At 42.8% G+C, this 26,186-nt stretch overlaps 1 protein-coding gene across 1 annotated transcript in view; it reads right to left on the bottom strand.

The window, feature by feature from the left end:
• The window catches only part of arhgef17 (Rho guanine nucleotide exchange factor 17), a 409,506-nt gene that overhangs the window by 87,056 nt on the left and 296,264 nt on the right, over window positions 1–26,186 (bottom strand). The window contains exons 4-5 of the mRNA XM_033023172.1: window positions 20,056–20,172; window positions 18,855–18,947 (exon numbers count right to left, since the gene is read on the bottom strand). Of these exons, the coding sequence (XP_032879063.1) occupies window positions 18,855–18,947; window positions 20,056–20,172 (210 nt within the window). The remainder of the gene's footprint in view (window positions 1–18,854; window positions 18,948–20,055; window positions 20,173–26,186) is intronic.

Genomic DNA, 26,186 nt, shown 5'->3' with positions numbered 1-26,186 from the left:
CAGGTTAGTGTACGGGGTGATCATTGGTAGGTGCGGACTCGGTGGGTCAAAGGGCTTGTTTCTGTGGTGTATTTGAATTGAATTGAATACCTTTATTTGTCATTCAGACCTTTCGGTCTGAACGAAATGCTGTTGCCTGCAGCCATACATGTAATAATAACAAAACACAATAAACACAAATTAACATCCACCACAGTGAGTTCACCAAACACCTCCTCACTGTGATGGAGGCAAAAGTCTTAGAGTTACTGTCTCTTCCCTCCTCTTCTCCCTCTGCGCCGAGGCGATACCCCACCGGGCGATGGCGGCCCGGGGGGTGGTCGAAGCTGCCCGCAGCTGTTGCAACGGGTGCTCCGGAAAACAGGCACCAGCCAGTGACCTGCGAGCTCCCGACATTGTCCTCCACCGGCCCGCGGCCGAGCCCAGGATCCAGGTCGCCGCCGCCTCAGCCGCCGTAGCACCGTCTCCGCTCCGCACCGGGCCGCCCACAAGGCAGCGTCTCAGCCCCGCACCGGGCTGCTCACACGGGAGCACCTTCCAGCCGGTAGCCGTGCCGGCCGCACAGGAGTGTCTAAAGTCTAAAGACTCAAGCTGGTATGGCTGATTTGCAGGAAGTTGAATAACCTGCCACAACTTGCTAACCTGAGATGCCAATTGTGCAGGGTTGGTGTGTGAAAACAAGGTTATAAATGTGAAGAATGTCAACTACTTTATCACTTCAAATTAACATATTATTTCAAATTACAGAAATAATTCTGATTGTCAGGTCCTTCGGCTCACAAGGTTTGCGCCTGCACATGATGCCAAATTAAACTGATCTCATCTGCCTGCACATGATCCATATCCCTCTATTCCCTGCACTTCCATGCACCTATCAAAAAGCCTCTTAATCACCACTATCATATCTGTCTCCATCGCCAGCTCTGGCAATGTTCCAGTCCCTGTGTAAAAGACTTGCCCCGCAAATCCCCATTAAACGTTCCCCCTCTCACCATTTAGCTTGGCCCTCTAGTGTTGGACATTTCAACCCTGGGCAAAAAAATATTCTGATTGTCTACCCTATCTATGTTTTTCATAATGTTATATCAAGTCTCCCCTCACCCTCTGATGTTCGTTGAATGTTTTACCTTGAACATTTTTTCTTTAGAACAAGTGGATAGATATGCTTTTTGCTTTGCTCAACTTGATTATTGAAACATAGAAAAATAGGTGCAGGTGTAGGCCATTCGGCCCTTCGAGAAAGCACCACCATTGAATATGATCATGGGTGATCATCTAAAATCAGTGGGTACACAAAAATGCTGGAGAAAGTCAGCGGGTGCAGCAGCATCTATGGAGCGAAGGAAATATGCAACGTTTCGGGCCGAAACCCTTCTTCAGACTGATGGGGGGTGGGGGGGACGGGGAGAAGAAAGGAAAAAGGAGGGGGAGCCCGAAGGCTGGGGGATGGGAGGAGACAGCGTTGCCTATCTCCTTCGCTCCATAGTTGCTGCTGCACCCGCTGACTTTCTCCAGCATTTTTGTGTACCTTCGATTTTCCAGCATCTGCAGTTCCTTCTTAAACATCTAAAATCAGTACCCCGTTCCTGCTTTTTCCCCCAATATCCCTTCATTCCTTTAGCCCCAAGAGCTAAATCTAACTCTCTCTTGAAAACATCCAGTGAATTGGCCTCCACAGCCTTCTGTGGCAGAGAATTGCACAGATTCACAACTCTCTGGGTGGAAATGTTTTTCCTCATCTGAGTCATCAATAGCCTACCCCTTATTCTTAAACTGTGACCCCCCCTGGTTCTGGACTCCCCCAACATCCGGAATATTTTTCCTGCATCTAGCCTGTCGAACCTTTTAAGAATTTTATATGTATGTGTCTATAAGATCTCCTCTCATCCTTCTAAATTCCAGTGAATACAAGCCAAGTCGACCCATTCTTTAATCATATATCAGTCCCGCCATCCCGGGAATTAACCTGGTGAATTTACACTGCACTCCCTCAATAGCAATGTTGTGCTTCCTCAAAATAGGAGACCAAAATTGCACACATAAACTCAAATCCTCTCGCAATGAAGGCCAACATGCCATTAGCTTTCTTCACTGCCTGTTGTACCTGCATGCTTACGTTCAGAATATGAATATGATGTGACGCAAGAAATTGAAGTGAACATAAATACGAAGACAGCTTTGGTAGCATGGAAAAGGTTTGTGGAACAAAACGGAAATGGAGCTGTGTTCCAAACACTGAAGGAAATCAGAAGCGGAAAAGCAAAGTCCAATGACTGAGTCCAAATGTACTTGGACTGGAGGCTTGCCAATGTATGCCCTCATTGAAGAGGGAGAAAGGAATAAATCTGATAATCATGGGCCAATTAGACAAATACTGGCTAGGTTTCTGAAGATTGCAATGCTCAAGTTGAAAAATACATGTTCATTAAAGACAACTAGTACAAATTTGGGAAAAGCAGCTCTTGGCTGACAAATTATAAAACTCTTTGAGGGAATAACGGGCTGTGTTGATAAATGGAAACACAGCGAGTGTGGTGAATGTTGACTTTGTATTTGATATGCCACGGAATAAGAAGCTGGTCAACCTAAAATACATTGCTTGGCATTAAAATGTGGTTAAGGAGAAACCTATATATATACATATACACACACACGTGGATAACCCAGAAAAACAACTTGTATTTTTCCTGCACTATTGATATTTATAGTGTACTTAACCACAAACATGGCAACTGACTTTTATACAACGAGATCCCACAAACAGGGATAGATGATTAGATAATCAACATTATGATAGTGGAAGGGAAGAAATATTGGATGTTATGGGATTATTTAGGTCCTTCTGTCTTAACAGCCTATTTGATAGATGACGACCCCATTTCGCAGGTAAAGCACTGGACCATCAGACTGTATCTGCAGAAAGGTGCAAACTTGACGTTACAATCTTCTGACACAGCCGAGTTGCACCCAATGCACATGTTCTTGATGCAGGGGAATGTGAATATGTCGCCTCTTTGTTAGGGGGCACTGTTTAGGCCCATTTGCACTTCCCAAAACATCTACAGCAGCACTTTCTCCATTGAATAGCATGGAATTTTCTAAATCCCAGGTTCAAAAACTGGAGAGGGATGAGGCTGCAGGTGGATACATTCAAGCTGGAAAGGAGGTTCAGTTTCAATTCAGTTTATAATTGCAAGAAAGAGTGATCAGTTGGGGGTGGAAAGGAAGAATAATTTAAAAAAATCTTCCTGAAATTTGGAAATGCATCAAATATCTGGGAACTTCTGCATTGAGTGCCAGTGCCTACTATTCTTCCCTGCTTCAGAGTGATGTTATTAACTTCTCTGCCCCATTAGGACATATGCCCAGCTCCATTATTTCCCCCTAACTTGGGTTTTTTTTAATTGAGGTGGGTTTGTGGTTTCCCGTCTAAGGCTGTGACTACTGCAGGTTTAATTATTTGAACAGCGTATTATAGGTGCATACGCTGATGCTGAGGGTGTTCTGCCAGAGGAGATCTATGAGAAGCACAAAGACGAGGATCCCATGTTATAGAGGGTTAACAAGCTGTACAGAATTTCCATTTCCGTTGAGTCCAGTACTAGTGACTTCAGATGAGGGGCAGAATCCACATTTCCTTCTGATATTCATTGCTTCACCTTTGGTTCTGTAAATAAGTGTCAATAACTGCTTCACCAGCAGAGTAGCACAGAATTAGTTGAGAGATATGAACCAAACTGATCTGCAACAGTTAAGTCATGTCCGTTTCAGTCAAAGTGTGATTTGGGATATGCTGAACTAATTACTACTTGCCCCAAATTGCTGCATGGACAAGTTGGTCCAAAGGGCCTGTTTCCATGCTGCTTGACTCTATAGGACTAAAAATTAACTGTTATTATCTGGCTGCTTTAATTTTTGATCGAGATATTAAAAATGCCAAAATGAAATCTTCATGTTCTCATAATTTTCCTTTAGCCACTTTACCTCTTTATCTTTGGGCAGCTCAGCGATAGCCCCTGGGAAAAGTCTTCTCATTTTGCACTGTACAATTGTTGCTTTGTAAGATGACAATAAAGGTTGATTGATTGATTGATTGATTGATTGATTGATTGATTGATTGATTGATTGATTGATTGATTGATTGATTGAGTTGCTGCCTTGCAGTGCCAGAGACCTGGGTACAACCCTGACTATGGGCGCTGTCTGTATGGAGTTTGTACCTTCTCCCCATGACCACGTGAGTTTTCTGCGGGTTCTCCGATTTCCTCCCACACTCCAAAGACGTACAGGTTTGTAAGTTAATTGGTTTCGGCAAAATTGTAAATTGTCCCTAGTGTGTAGGAAAGTGTTAGTGTTGTGGGGTTATTGCTGGTCGGCGTGGACTCAGTGGACTGAACGGCCCGTTTCCATGCTGTATAAAAAATCTAAATCTTTCTTTCCTTCTCTTCATTTTCCTCTCTGTACCTGATCTGACATTGAATTCACTCACTCAAGATTTTACTCTCAGTCCATGCGCTGCTAATTTTGCAGTCCCACAATTTGAATCGCTAAGCACTCGTACTGATACTTATTTAAAATACCTGGTTCCTCAGATATAAAAATCAAAGTCTTACCAATGACAGACACTGCAGCAAAATCCAAGCCAATATTCTCGAACTCACTCGGTCAAATATTATAATTCTTGCAGCACTTGAAGGAAAGATTAGGCGAGGTCTTGCTCTGTTTTTATTTGGCCTTTAGCTGGGAGTTTCATTTTGAAATTTTCCATGGGAACAAGGGATGCAATAATAAGACTGTATGCCTCCAGTTCTAATTGTTATTGAAAATTGTGCTAAAACCCCAGACTTCTTCATTGCAATTAACACTCGTCTGAACATCATTGAAACCACTGCACGGTGACACAGGGTAGAGATGCTGCCTTACAGCACCTAAGACCCGAGTCCGATCCTGACTATGGGTGATGTCTGTACAGAATTTGTACATTCTTCCCGTGACCTACGTGGGATTTTTCCGGGAGCTCCGGGTTCCTCCCATACTCCAAAGACGTTCAAGTTTGTCGGCTAATTTTAGAGGTACAGCGAGGAACCAGGCCCTTCCCCGCACATTAACAGTACCCCACACACAATAGGGACAATTTACATTGATACCAAGCCAATTAACCTACAAACCTGTACGTCTTTGGAGTGTGGGAGGAAACCGAAGATCTCGGAGAAAAACCACGCGATCACGGGGGGAACGTACAAACTCCACACAGACAGCACCTGTTGTTAGTTTCGAACCCAGGTCTCTGGCTCTGTAAGTGCTGTAATGCAGCAACTTTACCTCTGCACCAGTGTGCTGCCCTTAATTCGCTTGGTAAAATTGTAAATTGTACCTAGTATGTGTAGGGGGATCGCTGGCTGGCGTGGAATCGGTGGACCCGAAGGGCCTGTTTCCGCGCTGTACCTCTAAACTGAACTAAACGCTGATAAAGAGGTTTCCTTAAATCTTTTAAATGTCCATTTATTCCTTTTGACAACCACTATTTTCAATGGGGAAGTGTAACCAGATGTCATCTATCCCACTGAATTAAAGGAAAAACGCAGATCTGTTCATGAATGTGTGCACAATCTATTACACCAATGCTCACAGAAACTGTTTGGCCTTGGCAATGTTGTTGACTTGGGGACTGCATGTCTTATAGACCCAACTTCTGGCCTGGATTTGGGATAGATGTGACACACTGATATTACGTTTTGAAGAAAAGTTGCTTTGTTTCTGTTTCAAGCCACTGAACAACAAATAAGAAATTACTCCTGCAAGATTCTGGTGATTCATTTACAAGCTTAAAGAATCCTGGAAATTATGAGGGAGCACAAATTATTCCCCCCCACACACACAGAAAGTAAGTAGCAGAGTGAACATTCATCTGGAAGAGAGGATATTTACTCCCATTCCTTCTGTCCTTGTCCAGTAGTTAATGCATGAATTGATTCCTAGTTAATTCTTGCTAGGATGGTAAATAGATGGCTCTCCTCCATTTGTGAGGGCAGATGGTAGGAATGTCAGCAGCGACTAGCTTAGCAGCAATGCCAAGAACATAGCAAAATATCCTGTTGCACTGAGCAAAACAAAAGGATTGCCTCACAGAGGCTCTGCGGGGAAGTTGACAGCGAGAGATTTGGTCAGAGAAGCGTGTTTTAAAAAATAACAAGAAAAGGTTTGGAGAGGCAGTTCCATTTAAATAAAACACTGTTTGCGTTTAGATAGCATCTTGAATGTGTTAAGATATCCTAAGGTTCTTCACAAGAGATACTGGCTGATGGCTCAGATGACACAGAATTTGGACAACTTGGCATTGAGAAGCATTCCAAATAAAATTAAAGAGGTGGAGAGACTGTTGGGGGATGAAAATCCAGAGTTAAGGATCTTTACAGCTTGAGACATTGTCAACAATGGCAAAGTGGTTAGAAATTCAAAATGATGGTGAAGCTAGATTAGAAGTGTCCGGGATTTGATATGAAAACCTAGAGGGAAAAGCAATTACTGGAGAGGCAAGTCTATGGAAGGACTCGAAAACAAATCCTTAGGATATGGTTCTAACAGTACTGTCTGATTCACCTCTACCCTATTGCGAACATTAGACTTTGTCTATGGAACTGTTGCACTACAATGTGTAGGAATGAACTGCAGATGCTGGTTTAAACCAAAGATAGACACAAAAAGCTGGAGCAACCCAGCGGACAGGCACCATCTCTGGAGAGAAGGAAAGTAAAGTAAAGTACAATAGCCTTTATTGTCATTCAGACCTTGCGGTCTGAACGAAATTTCGTGCCTTGCAGTCCTACACATAGTAAAAAATGACAAAAACACACAATAAACACAAATTTAACATCCACCACAGTGAGTTCACTAGGCACCTCCTCACTGTGATGGAAGGCAAAAGTCTTAAGTCTTTGTCTCTTCCCTTCTTATTCTCCCTCTGCGGCAAGGCGATCCAGGCTTTGGATGTTGTGACCCCGCCGGGTGATGGTAAGTAATGTCAGCCCTGCGGCTGAATCCGAGCTCCGTAAACGGGCCGGTTCAACTCCGCGGCCCGGGGTGGTCGAAGCTGCCGAAGCTGCCGCCCTCCAGTCCAGCGGACGCAGCTGTTGTCGCGGGAGCTCCGGAGAACAGGTGATGTTTCAGGTCAAGACCCTTCTTCAGATTGGTTAAAGATGGACTACCAGTGCAACTAGGGTTGCACTACAATGATGAGAACTAAATTCTGTACTCTGTGTCTTCTCCATTGCTCTTGAGTTTAACTTGATTGTATGTACATTTAGTATTATCTGATCTTATTGGATAGCATGCAAAACAAAGTTTTCACCCAACCCGTGACAATAAGAACCTAAACAAGGATGAGAATATTAACCTCCAAATTGTAGGTTCTGTTATAAATAGTACGGCGGAAGATGGGCTGCCGCAAAATTGTCAGGGGGTGATACAAGTACAGAGAACATTGCTGCAACAGGGTGCCAAGACTGTGGAAAAAAGCAACCAAACCAATCCATTCTCACATTTGGAGACAAGGAGATAAGGATAGAGGTCAGAGGTGATGGTCAGTGGTCAATGGCCATATTATCAGAACAAAGTTCAGACCAACTTGGGGTTGACATTCAGTGGAGGTTGGAAATTGGTGAGAAGGGAAATCGAACTTAGAAATGAGAAAGGCCAAACATGATCTCATCCATTGTTCACAAATGCAAAGTACCCAACTGGAGATTAACTATCAAATAATGGATGCGTGCCATATGCACAAAGTTCACCTGAATCATAACTTGGAATAACATTTGCAGAAGACACACAGTGTAACTCAGTTACTCCAACACTTTGTGTCTTTTTTTGTAAACCAGCACCTGCAGTTCCTTGCTTTAACATTTTTAGAAGCATTCTTTAAAAGCTCCAGATTAGTTGGTAGAACACATACCTCAGAGTCAGAATGATATGGGTTCAAGTCCCACTCAAGTCTTTTAAGCAAAGGCATCAGTGCAGTATTAAGGGACCACTGCACTGTTAGAGATACCAGCTTTTGATTGAAACATTACATTGAAGGTCCAAAGCTTGCCCGGAAAGGTGTAAAAGGTTCTTCGGCATTGTTTCACAATAAAGCACTTGAGTTTTAGAAGGTTTCAGGTGTCTGTGTAGAAGCTTAGTCTATGCAGTAGTTCCTGGTGTCAATTGTCCCAGACCAGCACATTGTTCAGTCATATTTATATGACTGGTGAGGTGGTGTGTAATAGTCACCCCAAGTAAGAGAAATAAATCATACACATATTTTCTACTCTTCACTATTGTGAAAGTACTTTCAGGGACTATTTAAAAAAATGTCAAAGGCCATTTTTTAGGGCCTCAGACAGAAAGTGGTCCGAGCTGCAATAGTGGGAAAACAGGTCTGCCAGTGAATTTTGCAGTGAAAGCCTAATGCTAACTCTCCAAGACACTTTAGTGTTCACAGCCTCCATTCACTTGATCACACAGCATTGGGAGAAGATGGTTAATGGAGGCAGAAGCTCAGGTGACTTCCAGCCACATTTTACAAGTTATTCAGCTTCTAAAGACTCTATATTGTATACTAGACCAAGTGCAGACCCGTTGGGTCTGTTCCCTCAACGTGCGGTTGTGTGGGGGGGGGGGGGGGCCGGCGGCATGCAGCATCACACACACTAACTATCCCCCCTCCCCCCCCCCCGCACTCACGCTAATTACCCCCCTTGATATTATATTAATATTATTAATTTGCTCCTTTTACCCCATAACCACCCTATCTACTGACGCATAGCCCCCAACGCAGTCACATCTAGAGAGGGGTGGGGGGGGGGGGTAGAGAGTGAGGGCAGAGAGAGAAGGGGCAGAGACAGACAGAGAGAGGGGAGGAGAGAGCGAGGGTGAGAGTGAGGGGGAGAGAGAGGGGGTGCTGAGAGGGGGGTGAGAGGTGGGGAGCAGGGAGGGGGAGGGAGGGGGGAGGGTGGAGGGAAGAGGGTAGGGGGTGTGGAGGGGAGGGGGTTTAGGGGAGGGAGGGTGGGGGAGGGGAGAGGGGGGAAGAGGTGAGGGGGGGGAAGAGGAGAGGGGGGAAGAGGTGAGGGGGGGAAGAGGAGAGGGGGGGAAGAGGAGAGGGGGGGGAAGAGGAGAGGGGGGGAGGGAAGAGGGGAGAGGAGAGGGGGGAGAGGAGAGGGGGTGGGGAGAGGGGGAGAGTGGAGAGAGGAGAGGGAGAGAGAGGAGAGGGGAGAGAGGAGGGGGGGGAGAGAGGAGAGGGGGGGAGAGAGGAGAGGGGGGAGAGGATGAGGGGGGGAAGAGGAGAGGGGGGGAGGGGACGAGAGGGGAGAGGAGAGGGGGGAGAGGAGAGGGGGTGGGAGAGAGGGGAGAGTGGAGAGAGGAGAGGGGGAGAGAGGAGAGGGGAGAGAGGAGAGGGGGGAGAGAGGAGAGGGGGGGAGAGGAGAGGGGGGAGAGAGGAGGGGGGGGAGAGGAGAGGGGAACAATGCTGGAGGTCAGAAGTCTAAAGTCAAGTTTATTCCTTCTCAAAGACGCAGGACTGGTTAGAAGAGCTGGAAACAAATGCTGGAGGTCAGAAGTCTAAAGTCAAGTTTATTCCTTCTCAAAGACGCAGGACTGGTTAGAAGAGCTACTGTAAGATTAAAACTTTGTAAAGCTGCTATTTCAATCACAAGATAGTGCAGAGATGTTTTCGGGAGAAACCTGATACAATGATCTCTTGTGCAGGAAGAGATACCATTGCTTTGCATGTTACTGCTTGTGGTATGATCCAAATTAAAATCAGGCTCTAGTTCATTTTAACTTGGCTAATCAAAAATCTGATTGGTGTCACCTTTTTATTTGCTAAAGTGAGCAATACTTCTGACCCTATCACCTTCAGTATTTTCCATGAGGATATTAATTTAGACATTAGACTTTATAGATACAAAGCATAAAAAAGGCCTTTGGCCTACCGAGTCTGTGCAGACCAGCGATCACCCCGTACACGTACACTACACACACTAGGGGCACTTTTACAATTTTATCATAGCCAATTAACCTACAAACTTGGACGTCTTTGGAGTGTGGGAGGAAACCAGATCCCCCGGCAGAAAACCCACGCATTCATAGGGAGAAGATTCACAAACTCTGTACACGTAACACCCGCAATCAGGGTCAAACCGGGTGTCTGACAATGTAAGGCAACAATTCGACAGCTGCATCACCGTGACACTGCAATATAGTCAAGAGTCATGGGAGTCAAGTGTGTTTTATTGTCATATGGTCCCAGAAAGAACAATGAAATATATCTCAAATTTCGGAGGATTTAACAGCACACTTCTGGATTTTGGAGAATTGTCTATTTCCACGCAATGTATCATGCTGGGCTAAAATTTGTTCCATGTTATGTTAAACCAAAAGTGTACACAGGGGCCAAGGCCCATCTCACATGTAGGGTTTTCTCTCCAATATTCTACAATGTATAACAGGCTGTGAGTTGAAATATATCTTCTCTGCTGCCTCCATTATCAGGAAGCTGCTGGAGGAATTCAGGTTAATGTTAGATCGTGGGTGGTGTGGAGACAGCCAGAGCGTGGAATTAGTGAGGATGGTATATTAAATCTTCAGGTGGGATGAAGTGACGTGCAGTTAGGTGTTGTGAGGACACAGTTGGGAGGTAGGGTAAGGCTTGAATGAGATCAAGTGTGAGAAAGGGTAAGAGTACAAGGTCTTATGTTAAAATCTTTGGAGATTTACATACAAGGGAATCCTTGTATCAATAACCATGAGCAGACACTAGGTAAGCTCTCTAATTGATTCCTTATGTACATTGTATAAAGTCTGTCTCTACGTATGTAGCTACAGTATATACAGGCTATGTCTGGGTAATAGAATCTGTAGCACGTGACATTCAAATAAGCACCAATATGCCTGCTGTCACATGTACACTCAGCATACATACGTCGGAGCTGGAAGCAATTTGGCACCGTTTATGAATCACTCATAATGTACCTGACTGCCTTTAAATAAAATTCTGTCACACTGTGTACAAAGGGTTGCATAGGTTGTTATTAATTTCTTGACTATTATACTTAAGTGTCATGCAATAAAACAGTGCAAATTGACATCATAAAAAAAGATATGATGTATGTGTAAACACTCTGTGTTAAGCCTGACTGAGCCATCAAGGAATATCTTACACCTTCGGCTTCAAGAAAGGACAATTGGAATCACTGGCCACACACATCCTTGGTCCTGAGGCTAATATGGACAAAATGATCCCTATAATTTCTTAAACCTAAATTCTAAAGTGAGGAAGAACGGAAACCAACTTCCTGATAAAGCACATAGCGGCAAAGTGGTCAGTAAGGTTACTAAGAGAACATTGAGGAGACAGGTACATGGATAGGACAGGTACATGGATAGGACAGGTTTGGAGGGATATGGACCAAACGCAGGCAGTTAGGACATGATGGCTGGTGCGGGCTAGTTGGGCCGAAGGGCCTGTTTCCAAACTGCATCATTCTACGACTCTATGACTAACTTGGAGGAAACATAGATAAAGAAATACAAAGGCAATCAGACGGTCTAGTCTCCAGAAAAGAAAAATCCCCTTGGCCAGTACTGGTCAGGATTGAATGGCAAAACAGTCAAAGTCACTTTGTTAGTTTATTTAATTTAATTTTATATTATTTTAAATTTAGATAAGTTTACATTATTGTCACTTGTACCGAGGGACAGTGAAAAGCTTTTGTTGCGTGCTAACCAGTCAGCGGAAAGACAATACATAATTACAATCGAGCCATCCCCAATGTACAGATACATGATGAAGGGAACAACGCATAGTGCACGATAAAGTCAAGTAAAGTCTGATTAAACATGGTCCAAGGGTCTCCAATGAGGTAGGTGATAGCTCAGGACTGCTCTTCAGTTTTTGGCAGGATGGTTCAGTTGCCTGATAACAGCTGGAAAGAAACTGTCCCTGAATCTTTTTTTTTTTTTTTTTTTTTTTTTTTTTTTTTTTTTTAATATTTTTTATTGGAGATAGGTACATAACCTATTACATCATTACAGTCTTACATTTTTAAATTGATAATATTGTCAATTATTATTACATTGTCTCCAATACCTTTTGCCTTTTTCTTCCTTTTTTTTTTTTAACTAGATAGAACTAAAGAGATAGATGAAGTAAAGAAAGAAAAGAAAGAGAAGAAAAACAAAAACAAAAAACAAAAAAAAAAGGAAAAAGATAGTTAAAGAAGAATGGAAAAATTTATTAAAATAAAAAACTTCATTCGAGATATATTCGTACATTTCAGAGTATAGCATTTCATCCATTCTTTAGCCCGAGTGCTAGTCAGGTTCCTGTGCTGAACTATTCTGACCCTTTAAGTAATCAATAAAAGGAGACCATGTTCCAACGAATAATTCCTGTTTGTCCAACAGGGAAAATCTGATTCTTTCCACGTTTAAGGTCTCCGTCATTTCTATAATCCACATTTTGTGTAGGGCCTTTCCAAAATTTTAGAATTAATTTTTTTCCTGTTATAAACTATAATCAATAAAGTTTCTTTGTGTTATTCTAAATGTTTGATTTAATTCTAATATTCCGAGTATTATTAATTTTGGATCTGGGTCCAATTGTGTGTTGGTTACTTTAGATATTATACTGAAAATATTTACCCAGAATTTTTAAATTTTTATACAGTTTGCAAACATATGAGATAATGTAGCTTCTAAATGTTGACATTTATCACATATAGGTGAGATATGTTGAAAAATTTTATGTAGTTTTGTTTTTGAATAATGTAACCTATGTATTACTTTAAATTGTATTAGAGAATGTCTGGCGTTTAGTGAACACTGATGTATGTGTTGCAAACTTTCTTCCCAAGTATCTTTCGTTATTACTTGATTTAATTCTTTTTCCCATGTTTGTCTGTGTAAGTCCGTCGAAGGAATGTCACTGTCTAATAAGATATTATATATATAAGATATTAATTTTTCTGTATTAGGATGTTTGTTCCAACATTCATCAAGAATTTCTGAGTTTCTAATTCGAAAATTTTGAGAGTTCGATTTTACATAATCTCTAAATTGAAGATATCTGAAATAATCATTTCCTCGAAGTCCATAAGTCTGTTGCAATTCCTGAAATGTCAGAAAAGTGCCTTCCTTGTAAAGTTGTCCCATATTTTTAATTCCATAATTCTTCCATTGTGTAAAACCCCCATCCAACCATGAAGGCTTAAACAAAGGATTATTCACAATTGGAAGAAAAAGTGATAAATTATCTAATTTTAATGTCTTTTTTAATTGTTTCCAAATTCGTATAGCACTAAATATTATAGGGTTTTCCTTATAAATTTTTTTGTTTAATTTAGACGTAGCAAATAATATTGAACCGATATCAAAAGGTAAACAATCTTCCTTTTCCATTTTTAACCAATCTGGTTGATGATCTATTTCTTCCAACCAGAAATTCATATTTTTAATATTAACTGCCCAGAAATAAAACAAAAAATTAGGTAAAACCAAGCCTCCATTTATTTTTGATTTACACAAGTGTCTTTTGTTTATCCTATGATTCTTATAATCCCAGATAAAATCATTAACAATAGAGTCCAATTTAAAAAAAAAGTTTTTTGCCAGATATATCGGAATTGTCTGAAAAAGGTATAATATTTGCGGTAAAAAAATCATTTTTATGGCATTAGTTTTGCCAACCATTGAGATAGGAAGTGTTTTCCAGTATTGAATATTCTTATGTAGTTTGTTCAGTAATGGGGGGAAATTTGCTTTAAATAATGATGTATATATCTTAGTTACATAAATACCTAGATATTTAAATTTTTCATTTACTATTTTAAATGGAAATTGTTGTATTATCTGTTTGTTATGTTCCCTTATTGGCATAATTTCACTTTTATTCCAATTTATTCTGTATCCTGAAAGTGAACCAAATTGGGTTATTAGCTTTAATAAGTTTGGGATACTAATTTCTCGTTTTGTAATGTAAATTAATACATCATCTGCGTATAGAGAAATTTTATTCACTGTGTCCTTTGTGTTATACCCATGTATTTCCGGATGCCCCCTAACTCTTTCTGCCAGTGGCTCAATAGCAAGCGCAAATAATAATGGAGATAACGGGCATCCTTGTCTACAACCTCTAGATAGGCTAAATTTAGATGACAACCTTTGGTTTGTAAATATTCTAGCCGTGGGATTTGTATATAACAGTTTTATCCATGTACAGAATTTCTCCCCTAGCTGCATATTTTCCATCACCGAAAATAAATAAGACCATTCGACCTGATCAAATGCTTTTTTAGCGTCAAGTGAGATTATTGCTAGATCTTCATTAATAATTCTCTTGGAATATATAATATTGAATAATGTTCTTAGATTATAATATGAGTACCGTTTCTGAATAAAGCCTGTTTGGTCAGGGTGTATTAATTTATTCATCACTGTACTTAATCTATGCGCTAGTATTTTAGTTAATATTTTCTGATCTGTATTTAAAAGTGCAATTGCTCTGTATGATCCCAGGTCTTCCGGATCTTTATCAGCTTTAGGAATAAGTGTTATTATAGATTCATTTAAAGTGTCTGGAAGTTTCTGTTGAGTATAGATATACTCATACAGTCTTTGTAAACGTGGGCAAAGCAAATCATAAAATTTTTTGTAAAATTCGGAGCCTAAACCATCTGGTCCTACTGCTTTACCATTTTTTAAAGAGCCAATAGACTCCTCAATATCCTTTATCGTAATCTCCCTTTCTAATAATTCTCTATCGTTTGAATCTAAACCTTTTAAATTACATTTTATTAAAAAATCTGCTATTCCTTCTGATTGTGCTACGGTTTTAGTTGAATAAAGGTTATGATAGTATTGGAGAAATCTATCATTTATGTCCTTGGGCATTTTTAATAATTCTCCTGTCTCTGTTCTAATTTTATGAATTGTTTTTTCCCCTTCCATTTTTCGTAACTGGCGTGCTAATAGTTTTTGTGGTTTGTCTCCAAATTCAAAATGTAATTGTTTGGTTTTTTGATAAAGTTTTATTACTTGTTCTGAATACATTTTATTTAATTTATATTTCAATACAGCAATTTTATTATGTTTTAACGTAGATGGCATTCTCGCATTTTCTATATCTAGTTGCTTGATTTCACTTTCCAATGTTTGTTGCTTAATCCTGTTCTCTTTATTATAAAATGCTTGAGCAGAAATTAATGTACCTCGAACATATGCTTTGAACGTTTCCCACATAAGAGAAGTAGGTGTGTCAGGGTTGTCATTTACCTCAAAAAATATTTGAATCTGTTTAATAATATATTCCTGGCATGATCTTTCGTTCAAAATTTGTGGGTTAAATCTCCAATATGCTTGTTTCTCGGACATTCCATTTAATTTAATCATGAATGTTACAGGTGCGTGATCTGAGATTATAATGTTATGGGAACTGTCCCTGAATCTGGAAGAATATGTTTTCACACTTCTATACCTCTTGCCCAATGGGAGAGGGAGAAGAGAGCGTCGCTGAGGTAAGACTCGTCCTTGATTTGCCAATAGTGCGATGTATTTTTATTATTTTACTTGCCTATGAGCTTGGGTTGAATTGGGTGATGGTGCAGAGTTTGTAATTAGTTGAGTAACTAACAATTAGGGTGAGTGTACGTCATCTGGTCCTTTAGATCTGCTCGGTCAATCATTAAGGAAACACTGACCTTCCACTTCAGCTCCCTGTCTGGCTCTGTCCAATTCCTCGATTCCTTCCTCTCCAGGAATCTATTGATCTCTATTTCGAATGAACAAAATGACCAAACCTCCAGTGCCCTGAGGTGCGGAAGTTCAAAGGTTCACCACCCTTTGTGCAAAGCAATTTCTCCTTTCTTCAGTTTAAAAGGCACTGTGTGGAATGAGCTTCCAGTGAAGGTGGTGGAGGCAGGTTTGTTTTTATCATTTAAAAATAAATTGGATAGTTATATGGACGGGAAAGGAATGGAGGGTTATGGTCTGAGCGCAGGTATATGGGACTAGGGGAGAATACGTGTTCGGCACGGACTAGAAGGGTCGAGATGGCCTGTTTCCGTGCTGTAATTGTTATATGGTAATATGGTTATATTCCTTCTTCAAAGACTGTGATTCCCCTGGTTCTTGACTCCTCAACCCGGGGAAGGGTCTTCCCTGCATACAAGTTGATAGAAGTATCTAACATTTTGAGAGACAATAGTTAGGCTAGAGAGTCATAACATTTTTACCAGGGTGGAAATGTCAAGGATTAAAGGGCACAGTTTTAAAGTGAAAGGGACAAAGTTTAAAGGAGGTTTGCGGAGTCTGGATTTCTTTCCTTCACACAGAGAGTGATGGGTGCCTGGAATACGCTCCCAGGGATAGCGGTGGAGCAGATATAACAGTGGTATTTGAGAGGCTTTTAGATAGACACATGGATATGCAGGGAATGGAGGGATATGGATCATGTACAGGTAGAGGAAATTAGTTTAACTTGGCATCATGTTCGGCACAGACATTGTGAGCCAAAGGGCCTATTCCTGCACTGTTTTGTTCTATGTTATTCCCATTGTTCATCCTAAAGAGCATTTTGGAATTTTGGAAAACACAAAGGTGGGTGCAACAGACACAAATCCAGTTCAGACTCTAAGGGAGAAGAATAGTGTCCTCCTTATTTCTCTGTAGTTTGATACCATGTACTTAGGGACTGCCAGTTTAGTACATCCTTGATAGATTGGGATTGTTTACCACTTACATAAGTGATCAGGCCTGCTATATTCAACGGAATGTTTAAAGTAGACCTTTCCCCGTGTGCTCAGAGAATTTGTACAGGAGGACTCTTCTGAAGTAAATAAACGTAACTATGATTTGAGGACATTGGTCCAATTAATTTCTTAAGTGGTGTGGCTTCAACATACAAACCTCAGCAAACTTTTTCTTCCGAATAATACTGCAAAACTTTAGAAGTTTAACTAATACATTTCACAATACACCATTCATTCCAACAGCAAATGAGAAAAAAATGACCATCTGCATTTAACATCGTAAAGTGCCCAAAATCCCCATGCAGAAGAATTATCGAACAAATTTACACCTAGCTGCTTGAATAATTAGGAATGTAGATCAGAGAGATAGGTAGACACCAAATGCTGGAGTCTCTCAGCGGGCCAGGCAGCATCTCTGGAGAGAAGGAATGGGTGCTGTTTCGGGTCTAGACCGTTCTGAAGAAGGGTCTCGGCCCGAGACGCCACCCATTCCTTCTCTCCAGAGATGCTGCCTGTCCCGCTGAGATACACCAGCATTTTGTGTCTACCTTCGATTTAAATCAGCATCTGACTCTTGCACTGAGGCTTCTCCATGGCCGGAGCTGCAGCGAGCAACTCGCCAGCCCGGCAAACACTCTCCAGCCCCGGCTCCCCGTCCGCATCTGCCCCCGCCGTTGCTTCTGCTTCTATTCATCCCTCCGCCCCGGCTCTCCAACAACCACGGCCCATGCAGTTGATATGAGTTTTGAAATTCTCGTTGATCACAGAATTTCTCACGACAGAGCGTGAGAAATTTGTGATCAGCGTGAGAGCGTGAGAATTTGGCGAACTGCGTGAGTCTCACTGGCAATGCGTGAGAGTTGGCAGCTCTGACATGGACTCAGTGGGCTGAAGGGTTATCACATGGCCTCCCTCTGTGACACTATGGCTTGACATGTTATGCCAAGTGGATTTACCACAGTTAGGGTACAGGGTTTTCTGTCATGAAACCTTCTTTCATCACCTCACCCTTATTCATCAACAGAAGCTAGCCATGGAGAATCTCAGGCAGGCCAGCAGAAAACGCAGCCCAGAATCTTTCATGCAGTTTCTCTATTATGCAAAAGAATGCTACGTTATCAAGTTCCAGTGAGGAGTTACTCAAAGTTGGCTCATTTAAAGACATAATACACCAGAGTAAATCTTATAAAATATTTTTTCCAAACACATGAAATATTTCATTCAAAATACTACAACTGAAAAAACACAATATCACTTGCAGCCCCTGGGGGATAATAAATAGCGGAGAAAACGTCAGTGAAGTTGGGATAAAATATTTACTGCTGTGTAAATGTTTCCATCACAATAATTCCGGAAGTGAGAGTGGAGTGAAAATAAACTCTAATCATCAGCCATGTTGAAAAATCTTCACGAGTCGTCCCATGCTTACCTGCCGTTAGCGAGTCTTCCCGAGTACCTGCCGTTAGCGTTAAGAGACGTCCATGAGCTCCGACGTACCCGCTACGTTCATTCTCCGTGCTTACCACGAGTTTGATTTTTTTTAAACTCAGGAGAGCTCTTGGAATGAACTCGTACCGTGGGACAGGGCTGTTATGCCATTTGGCCCATCAAGTCTGCTCCGCCATTCAAACATGGCTGATCTATCTTTCCCTCTCAAACCCATTCTCCTGCCTTCTCACCATAACCTCTGACACCCGTACTAATCAAGCATCTATCAATCTCTGTGTGACATATATGACATAGTAGTTAAGTAACATCCAGAAACAAGCCAAGTTCTGTCCTGCAGTTTGCAATAGCACAGCTGGAGGGGCTCAGCCTTCTTTAACCTTCACTTATTAAACATTTGTCATGAAGGATAATGTTCAAATTCGACCAATTGATCACCAGGTGATCAAGATGTTCCCATTTTCCATTTTAAATCCTTGAAGCAATTGGACTCAAAGACATCACACAGTACAATCTACATTGGGTTTGGAATTTGCTCAGGAGCTTTTAGCCTTCAGAACTTTTATTAATAAGTTGGCTGCCTCTTGTACGCCAACACATCGGTTTTGAATCATTTTCACATCTCCTTACCTTTATCAGAAGTTCGTAGCGGGGAATTCTCTGCACTGGCTTGATCATCAAATCAGACAGCGCTTGCTTTTCCTTGTTTTCCCTCATGCTTAGCTGCAATGTTAGAAAGAACATGAATACATAGAACTGTCCAGCACAGAAACAGGCCCTTCGGCCCACAATGTATGTACCAAACGTGATGCCAAATTAAACGAATCTCATCTGCCTTCACATGATCCATATCCCTCCATTCCTTGTGCCTATCCAAAAGCCTTTTAAATGCCACTATCATATCTGCCTCCACCACCACCTCTGGCAGTGCATTCCAAGCCCCTACCACTCTCTAGGGTGTGAAATACTTGCCCCACACATCTCCATTAAGGGCGGTCACAGTGGCGCAACAGTAGTGTTGCTGCCTTACAGCGAATGCAGCGCCGGAGACCCGTGTTTGATCCCGACTGCGGGTGCTGTCTTTATGGAGTTTGTATGTTCTCCCCGTGACCTGCGTGGGTTTTCTCTGAGATCTTCGGTTTCCTCCCACACTCCAAAGACGTACAGGTTTGTAGGTTAATTGGCTTGGTATAAATGTAAAATTGTTCCAAGTGGGTGTAGGATAGTGTTAATGCGCGGTGGCCGCTGGTCGGCACGGACCCGGTGGAACGAAGGGCCTGTATCGGCGCTGTATCTCTATCTCAACTAAAACTAAATTCCCTTAAAGGAAGAGAGAGAAGGTGACAGTTCCAACATCAGAACTTGACTTATAACAGCCATACTTTCTACCCGTAAGAATAAGATGGGATATTTTAATAACTTCCTAAGTGTTGAGCCAATCCAATTCCATCCCAGCAGCTGAACCAATCCGCTGGTTAGTGTTCCAGGCTGATATCAATCCAAGGCCTTTTGATGACGTCAGACCAATCACATTCAGGCTCTGACACTGAGCCTAACCAATCCCCTTTCATCTCCAACCCATGCTAACCAATCCGTTTCCAACCCCATTCCTAATCTTGACCAATCCCCTTCCAGACCAGAAGAAGGGTCTCGACCCGAAACGTCACCTATTTCCTATTCTCCAGAGATGCTGCCGTCTGACCGGCTGAGTTACTCCAGCTTTCCGTGTGTCTATCCCCTTCCAGACCCTGTCGCGGAACCATTCCAACAGTTTCCAAGCTGTCACTTAAAACCACCAGTTCACTGACATCCTTCGTGCTCAATCACCTACCTCCAAAAACTTAATGAATGCAGGCTTTGCATCCTTGGCCAATCTCACAGCTTCCTTGGCATTGAGGAAGTTATCGATGTATGCGGAGTACGAATTGGCCAATACGTCCTTAGAGAACTGCAACAAAAACAGAGGTATTAATGTAGAGTGCATTGAAAAATTGCAGGAAATACTGAAAGTATCAGGGGTGGGTCTGTGGGTAGATAATTAGAACCACTTCAATGCTCCTTAACCATTTGTTTAGAGTCTTTAGACTTTAGGTTTTCAAGATACAGTGCGGAAACAGGCCCTTCGGACCACCGAGTCCACGCTGACCAGCGATCTCCCCATACACCAGCACTATCCTACACACTAGGGACAATTTACAATTTACAGAAGCGAATCAGCCTACAGACCTGCACATCTTTGGGGTGGTGGGAGGAAATCAGAGCACCCGGAGAAAACCCCCGCAGTCTCAGGGAGAACATACAAACTCTGTACAAACAGCACCCGCAGTCAGGATCGAACCTGGGTCTCTGCCGCTGCGCCACCTTACCACCCCTTTATTTATGCATTAACTTTCACTACTCTATCAGGCACTTCATTCTGGATCAATAATGATGCTGCTTAAAAAAAAGAATCCTCCATATCTCCTCTTTGATGTATTCAACATTTGTGATCGCAGGTTACTGGCCCGCCTATCTGTGGTAACGTTTTGTTTCCCAATGCATTCTTCAAACCCCTGATAACTTTGAACACCTCAGTAACAACTCTCCCTAATCTACTCTGCCTGAAAGAGAAGATGTGCAGTTTTTCTGGTCTTTTGAACCTCACTTGTATTTAATTAAGAACATGACAGTCTGCGTGTGGAGTTCATCCATGATGCCCCAGAGAAGCCCGTGGTGAGGTGGCCCATGAGTTAGCAGGGTCCCTACCTCCTTCTGACAGGCCACAAATTGCAGAAATGGCAGCCACGTGCTCTTTGTGAAGGGAATAGAAATCCTGCAGTCAATGGGATGTTGGTTTGTTACCATCCATTTTACACCATTCCACAGAAAAATCTACCTCAGCACAGTTGAGTTTGTGTGCGAATGAGAACAACCGCCACAGGGGGGCGCACGGATGGAGCTGCACAGTGTGTGTGTGTGAGAGGGATAGGGACCCGACCTTTTTCCCACCAGAGCCCTCCGCTGACCTGCTGCATCCACTGTGTATGTTCGGCAATGATTCTGGATTTATGGCCAGGCCTTGGCTGCAAATGCACTCACAAATGAAGCAGCATTCTGCCCCCTTTCATTTTTACAAACCAAAAACACCATATACTATCCGGCAGGGATTATTAAATCTAATTTACAAAGCCAGCAGTATATAAGTAAATGCTGATAAACAAAGTGATCCACCCGAAGAATTCTGTGCAAAATATTGGCGGCTGCAATAAAGGCAGGATATTGATGAGGCTGTGGATTGTAAACTGCTTCCACGCAAGTTTGTGACACCAATTGTTATTATTGTAATACCACACACAGCCACTGTTCCATTGCCTCCTTCTTACACACAGAAGTGGATACATTTGTATCCCATTAAACCTATACAGATTTGCCTCACTTTGATTTCAACTCCAGCTAATATGTAACTAAGTCTATCTATGTCTAAGAAGGAACTGCAGATGCTGGTTTACACTGCAGATGGACACAGAATGCTGGAGTAACTCAGTGGGTCAAGCAGCATCTCTGGAGATGAGGAATAGGTGATGTTTCAGGTTGAGACCCTTCATCAGACTGAGAGGCAGGGAGGGGGAAACCTCTAGTTCCCCTCTCCCTGGCTCTCAGTCTGACTAAGTTTATCGATCTACTTCCTGTGGCCTATGGATCAGATCCACTACATATTGCTGATCGAAATTTAGCTTGAGATGTTTTCAAAATGACCATTGTTTTCCTTTCTCGTATTCCCACATAGAGATACAATGAAGTGATGGAAGGTGCCTCATGGGAACATGCCACCCTCTGATATCATTGCCATCAGCAAACCATACCATGACTGGGTCCCATTATACTTGCCAAAGTGAAAGTGCTCTAAGGATCCACCAGTCTGATTCCAGGCAGGGCTAGTTTGCCATGTGAGGAGAGATGCTTGGATTCCATGGAGTTTAATAGAATGTGAGTAGATGTCAATGAAACCTTTAAAATGTTTTCACAGCTTGACAGGCTGGAAACTGGGAGGGGTTTTCCCTGGTTGAGGAGGTTAGAACTAGGAGATATTGGCTTAGAGGTGGAGGTAGACCACCGAAGAGTGAAATGGGAAGATATTTCTTCACTTAGAGGGTGTTAAGTCTTGGAATTCTCTCATCAGGAGGTCAGTGGAGGCTTAGTCACTGAATTCATACAAAAAGAGCTTGGTAGATTTAGGAATAGTAATGGAGACTTGGGGATAGTGCAGGATAATGATGTTGAGAAAGTAGATTAGACATGATTAAGAAGAAGGCATTTCAACCTGCAGCAGGTAAGAAAGTAATTGTTCCGTTGGCAGTACATATGACAATTAAACACTCTTGAATTTTGAATGGTGAAGCAGACTTGAAAGACCGGTGACTTATTGCTACTACTAATTCTTTTCTTATGCACATATGTTATAATGTCATAAGGAATAGGAGTAGAATTAGGCCATTCGGCCCATCAAGTTTACTCCGCCATTCAATCATGGCTGATCTATCTCTCCCTCCTAACCCCATTCTCCTGCCTTCTCCCCATAACCTCTGACACCTGTACAAATCAAGAATCTCTGCCTTCAAAAATATCCACTGACTTGGCCTCCACAGCCTTCTGAGACAAAGAATTCCACAGAATCACCACCCTCTGACTAAATAATTTTCTCCTCATCTGCTTCCTAATAGAACGTCCTTTAATTCTGACCGCATTATGTTCTGCCCTCGTCTATCCTTCCACGGGGCAGTTTGCAAAAAGGAATGGTCCCGGTTTATATACCAATTGTCTTCAAGTCCTTTAACCTCCTAGTCAAATCAAAGTAACCCTTGTCATTCCCAATCCATGTAGTGAGAACAGCTGATCTGTGTGGAGTAGAAAACTGTCTGCTCCAGTTTAAAAAAAAAATTAAATCGGTATTAGCAACCTCCATAATGCTCTTCTGCAAAGCTATAAAAATATCACAAAATTTGTGTGGTTTTGTTTTAAAATAGAGCTATTAGTGGCACTCAAGGCCTTTGTGTCACATCCCCATGGCCTCAAAGCTCTGACCTCAGGAAGCAGTTCTTAAAGGGTCACCCCGAACTGCAAGCAGCGCTCCCTCTGTTACTGAGGAGAGTTGACGAGGAGTAAATAATGGATAGACGGGTGGCTGATGTTTCTAGAAACCAACACAGGCTACTTACTAACAGAATATGCAGGGGGGGGGAACCTCTTTGCGCACGGAAGCTTCTGGAAAGAAGCTGCCAGGGGAGCTGTCTGTAAAGATATGAATGCTCTTTCTGAATGCCTGCAGTTTGGGGAACCAAATATTCCTGTCAACCCTGAATGTTAGGATTGCATCAACCACTTATTTAGGTTTTGCCATCACAGCATATGAGCATTTTTCGACTTGGAATAAGCACCACAGTGTGATTTGTGACGTATATCAACTGAGACAGCCTGGAAGAATCCCAAGGCTAGATTTCTGACTGCGAAGATGACTTTGACTTTGAGAGTAGCGCTTCTTTGGTGGAAGTTTTCTGAGGTCACAGATGCGAGTTTGGATTACCGTGTAGAATGATAGCTTGTATAGAAATGGATCCCTCGAGAGATGTTGATGCAAGGATGGCTCACTGTGATGAAGACATTGCGTACCTCCTCTCTCTTTTGTCACATGCCTTCTGCATTTTATTTAGTCCTCATCTGATGAACATTAAATCAGTTCGCTATTTGTAGCATTTTGTTCCGGTGTACCTGAGGATGAGGGTGCTGACTGGGATCCTGGTTTGTGTGCGTTTGCACGAGTCTTGTTTCATTGCGAGTTGGCACTCTACCTATGAATGCAGGAGCAATGTGCCTGTCCTCTCAAATAAAGCTGCTGTATGTTGTTATTGTTATTTACAGCTGGTTCTTGATGTGTGTGCTGGTGCCATTTCAGAGCGATCTGATTAGAGTCATAGAGTCATGGGGTCATCAAGTCTGACAGAATAGAAGCAGGCCCTTTGGCCCAACTTGCCCACATTGGCCAACATGTTGGGCTGTTGGGCCTGTTTCCACAATGTACCTCTAAAACGAGAAACTAAAACTAAAAGCACCCCTTCATAACTTCACCATATTGTCTTGCTAGAGACACATTTTGATCATTGCAGTACTCAAAGAGTCACAGATAGAAGTTGGTCATAGAGTGATACAGTGTGGAAATAGGCCCTTCGGCCCAACCTGCCCACAATCTGTCCCAGCTACACTGTTCCCACCTGCCAGCATTTGGTCCATATCTCTCCAAACCTGTCCTATCCATGTACCTGTCTAACTGTTTCTTAAATGGTGGGATAGTCCCTGCCTCAACTACGTCCTCTGGCAGTTCCATATACTGTCCCTATGACCCTTTGTGTGAAAATGTTCAGATTTCTATTAAATCTTTTCCCCATCACCTTAAACCTCAGTCCTTTAGTCCTCGATTCACCTACTCTGGGCAAGGGACCCTGTGCATCTACCCAATCTATTCCTCTCATGATCTTCAAGAGTCAAGAGTGTTTTATTGTCATATGTCCCAGATAGAACAATGAAAATCTTACTTGCTGCACCTCTATAAGATCACCTCTATAAGATCACCCCTCTATAAGATCACCCCTCATCAGAACCCTCTTCTCCACAGTGGGCAACCTCCTCAAGCCTCGAGCCAACACTCTCCCTACCTCTACTCCGGATCTCTGCAACTCATTCCTCCACTTTTTCGCTGATAAAATCAGCACCATCTATCAATCTTTATCCCCTGTACCTGACTCCCCAGCATCTACTCCACCACCTACCAAGGCCCCTCCTTTCAACATCTCCACTGACCTCCTTACCCCTCCTCCACACTGCTTCCTCTCCCAGTTTGACCTGGTCACCCCTATTGAAATCTCCAAACTCATCAGCTCTTCCAAACCCACTACCTGCTCCCTCGACCCTCTCCCCACTCCCCTGTTGAAGTCCTGCCTCCCCGTTCTCTGCCCCTACCTCACTAATTTCTTCAACTCCTCATTGTCCCAAGGAATTGTCCCCTCCGCTTTCAAAACTGCTGCCGTTACACCAATCTTAAAGAAACCTGGTCTTGATCCCTCCTCTCTCATTAACTACCGCACAATCTCAAACCTCCCCTTTCTTTCAAAAACCCTGGAGCGTATCGTTGCGTCGCAACTTCATTCCCACCTCCTTGCGTATAACCTACTTGAACCCCTCCAATCTGGCTTTCGCCCCCTCCATAGCACAGAAACTGCTCTCCTCAAAGTCCTCAACTACCTCCTCACCTCTGCTGACACTGGTTCCCTCAACATCCTCATCCTCCTCGACCTGAGCGCAGCCTTCGATACAGTGAACCATAACATCCTGCTCACCAGACTCAAAGACCTCGGCATTGAAGGCTCTGCACTCAGCTGGCTCCGTTCCTACCTTTCCAACAGATCCCACTTCATCTCTCTCCACAACCACACCTCTGCTACAGCCGCAGTCACTCAAGGCGTTCCCCAAGGCTCTGTACTCGGCCCCCTCCTCTTCATCATCTACATCCTCCCCCTTGGTCAGATACTCCGCCACTTCAATCTGGACTTCCACTGTTACGCTGATGACACCCAGATTTACCTTGGCACCAACTCCCCCCACAACCCCCCCCCCCCCCCCCTCTCCCATATCAACTCCTGTTTGTCAGCTATAAAAACCTGGATGCAACATAATTTCCTCAAACTCAACAGCGATAAGACAGAATTCCTCCTCATAGGCTCCAAAGCCACACTCAGCAAAATCAATAACCCCACTCTCACCATCGACGGCACCACTGTCTCCCCATCTCCCCAGGCCCGCAACCTTGACGTGATCTTTGATTCCACCCTCTCCCTTGAGCCTCACATCCGCCATGTCATTAAAACCTCCTTCTTTCATCTCCGCAACATCGCCAAACTCAGACCTTCTCTCACACCGCCTGCTTCTGAAAGA

Source organism: Amblyraja radiata, chromosome 6 (genome assembly GCF_010909765.2).
Source record: "Amblyraja radiata isolate CabotCenter1 chromosome 6, sAmbRad1.1.pri, whole genome shotgun sequence".
NCBI lineage: Eukaryota > Metazoa > Chordata > Chondrichthyes > Rajiformes > Rajidae > Amblyraja > Amblyraja radiata.
Note: the sequence above shows the minus strand (reverse complement) of the source record. Positions and strands in the feature narration are given on the sequence as shown.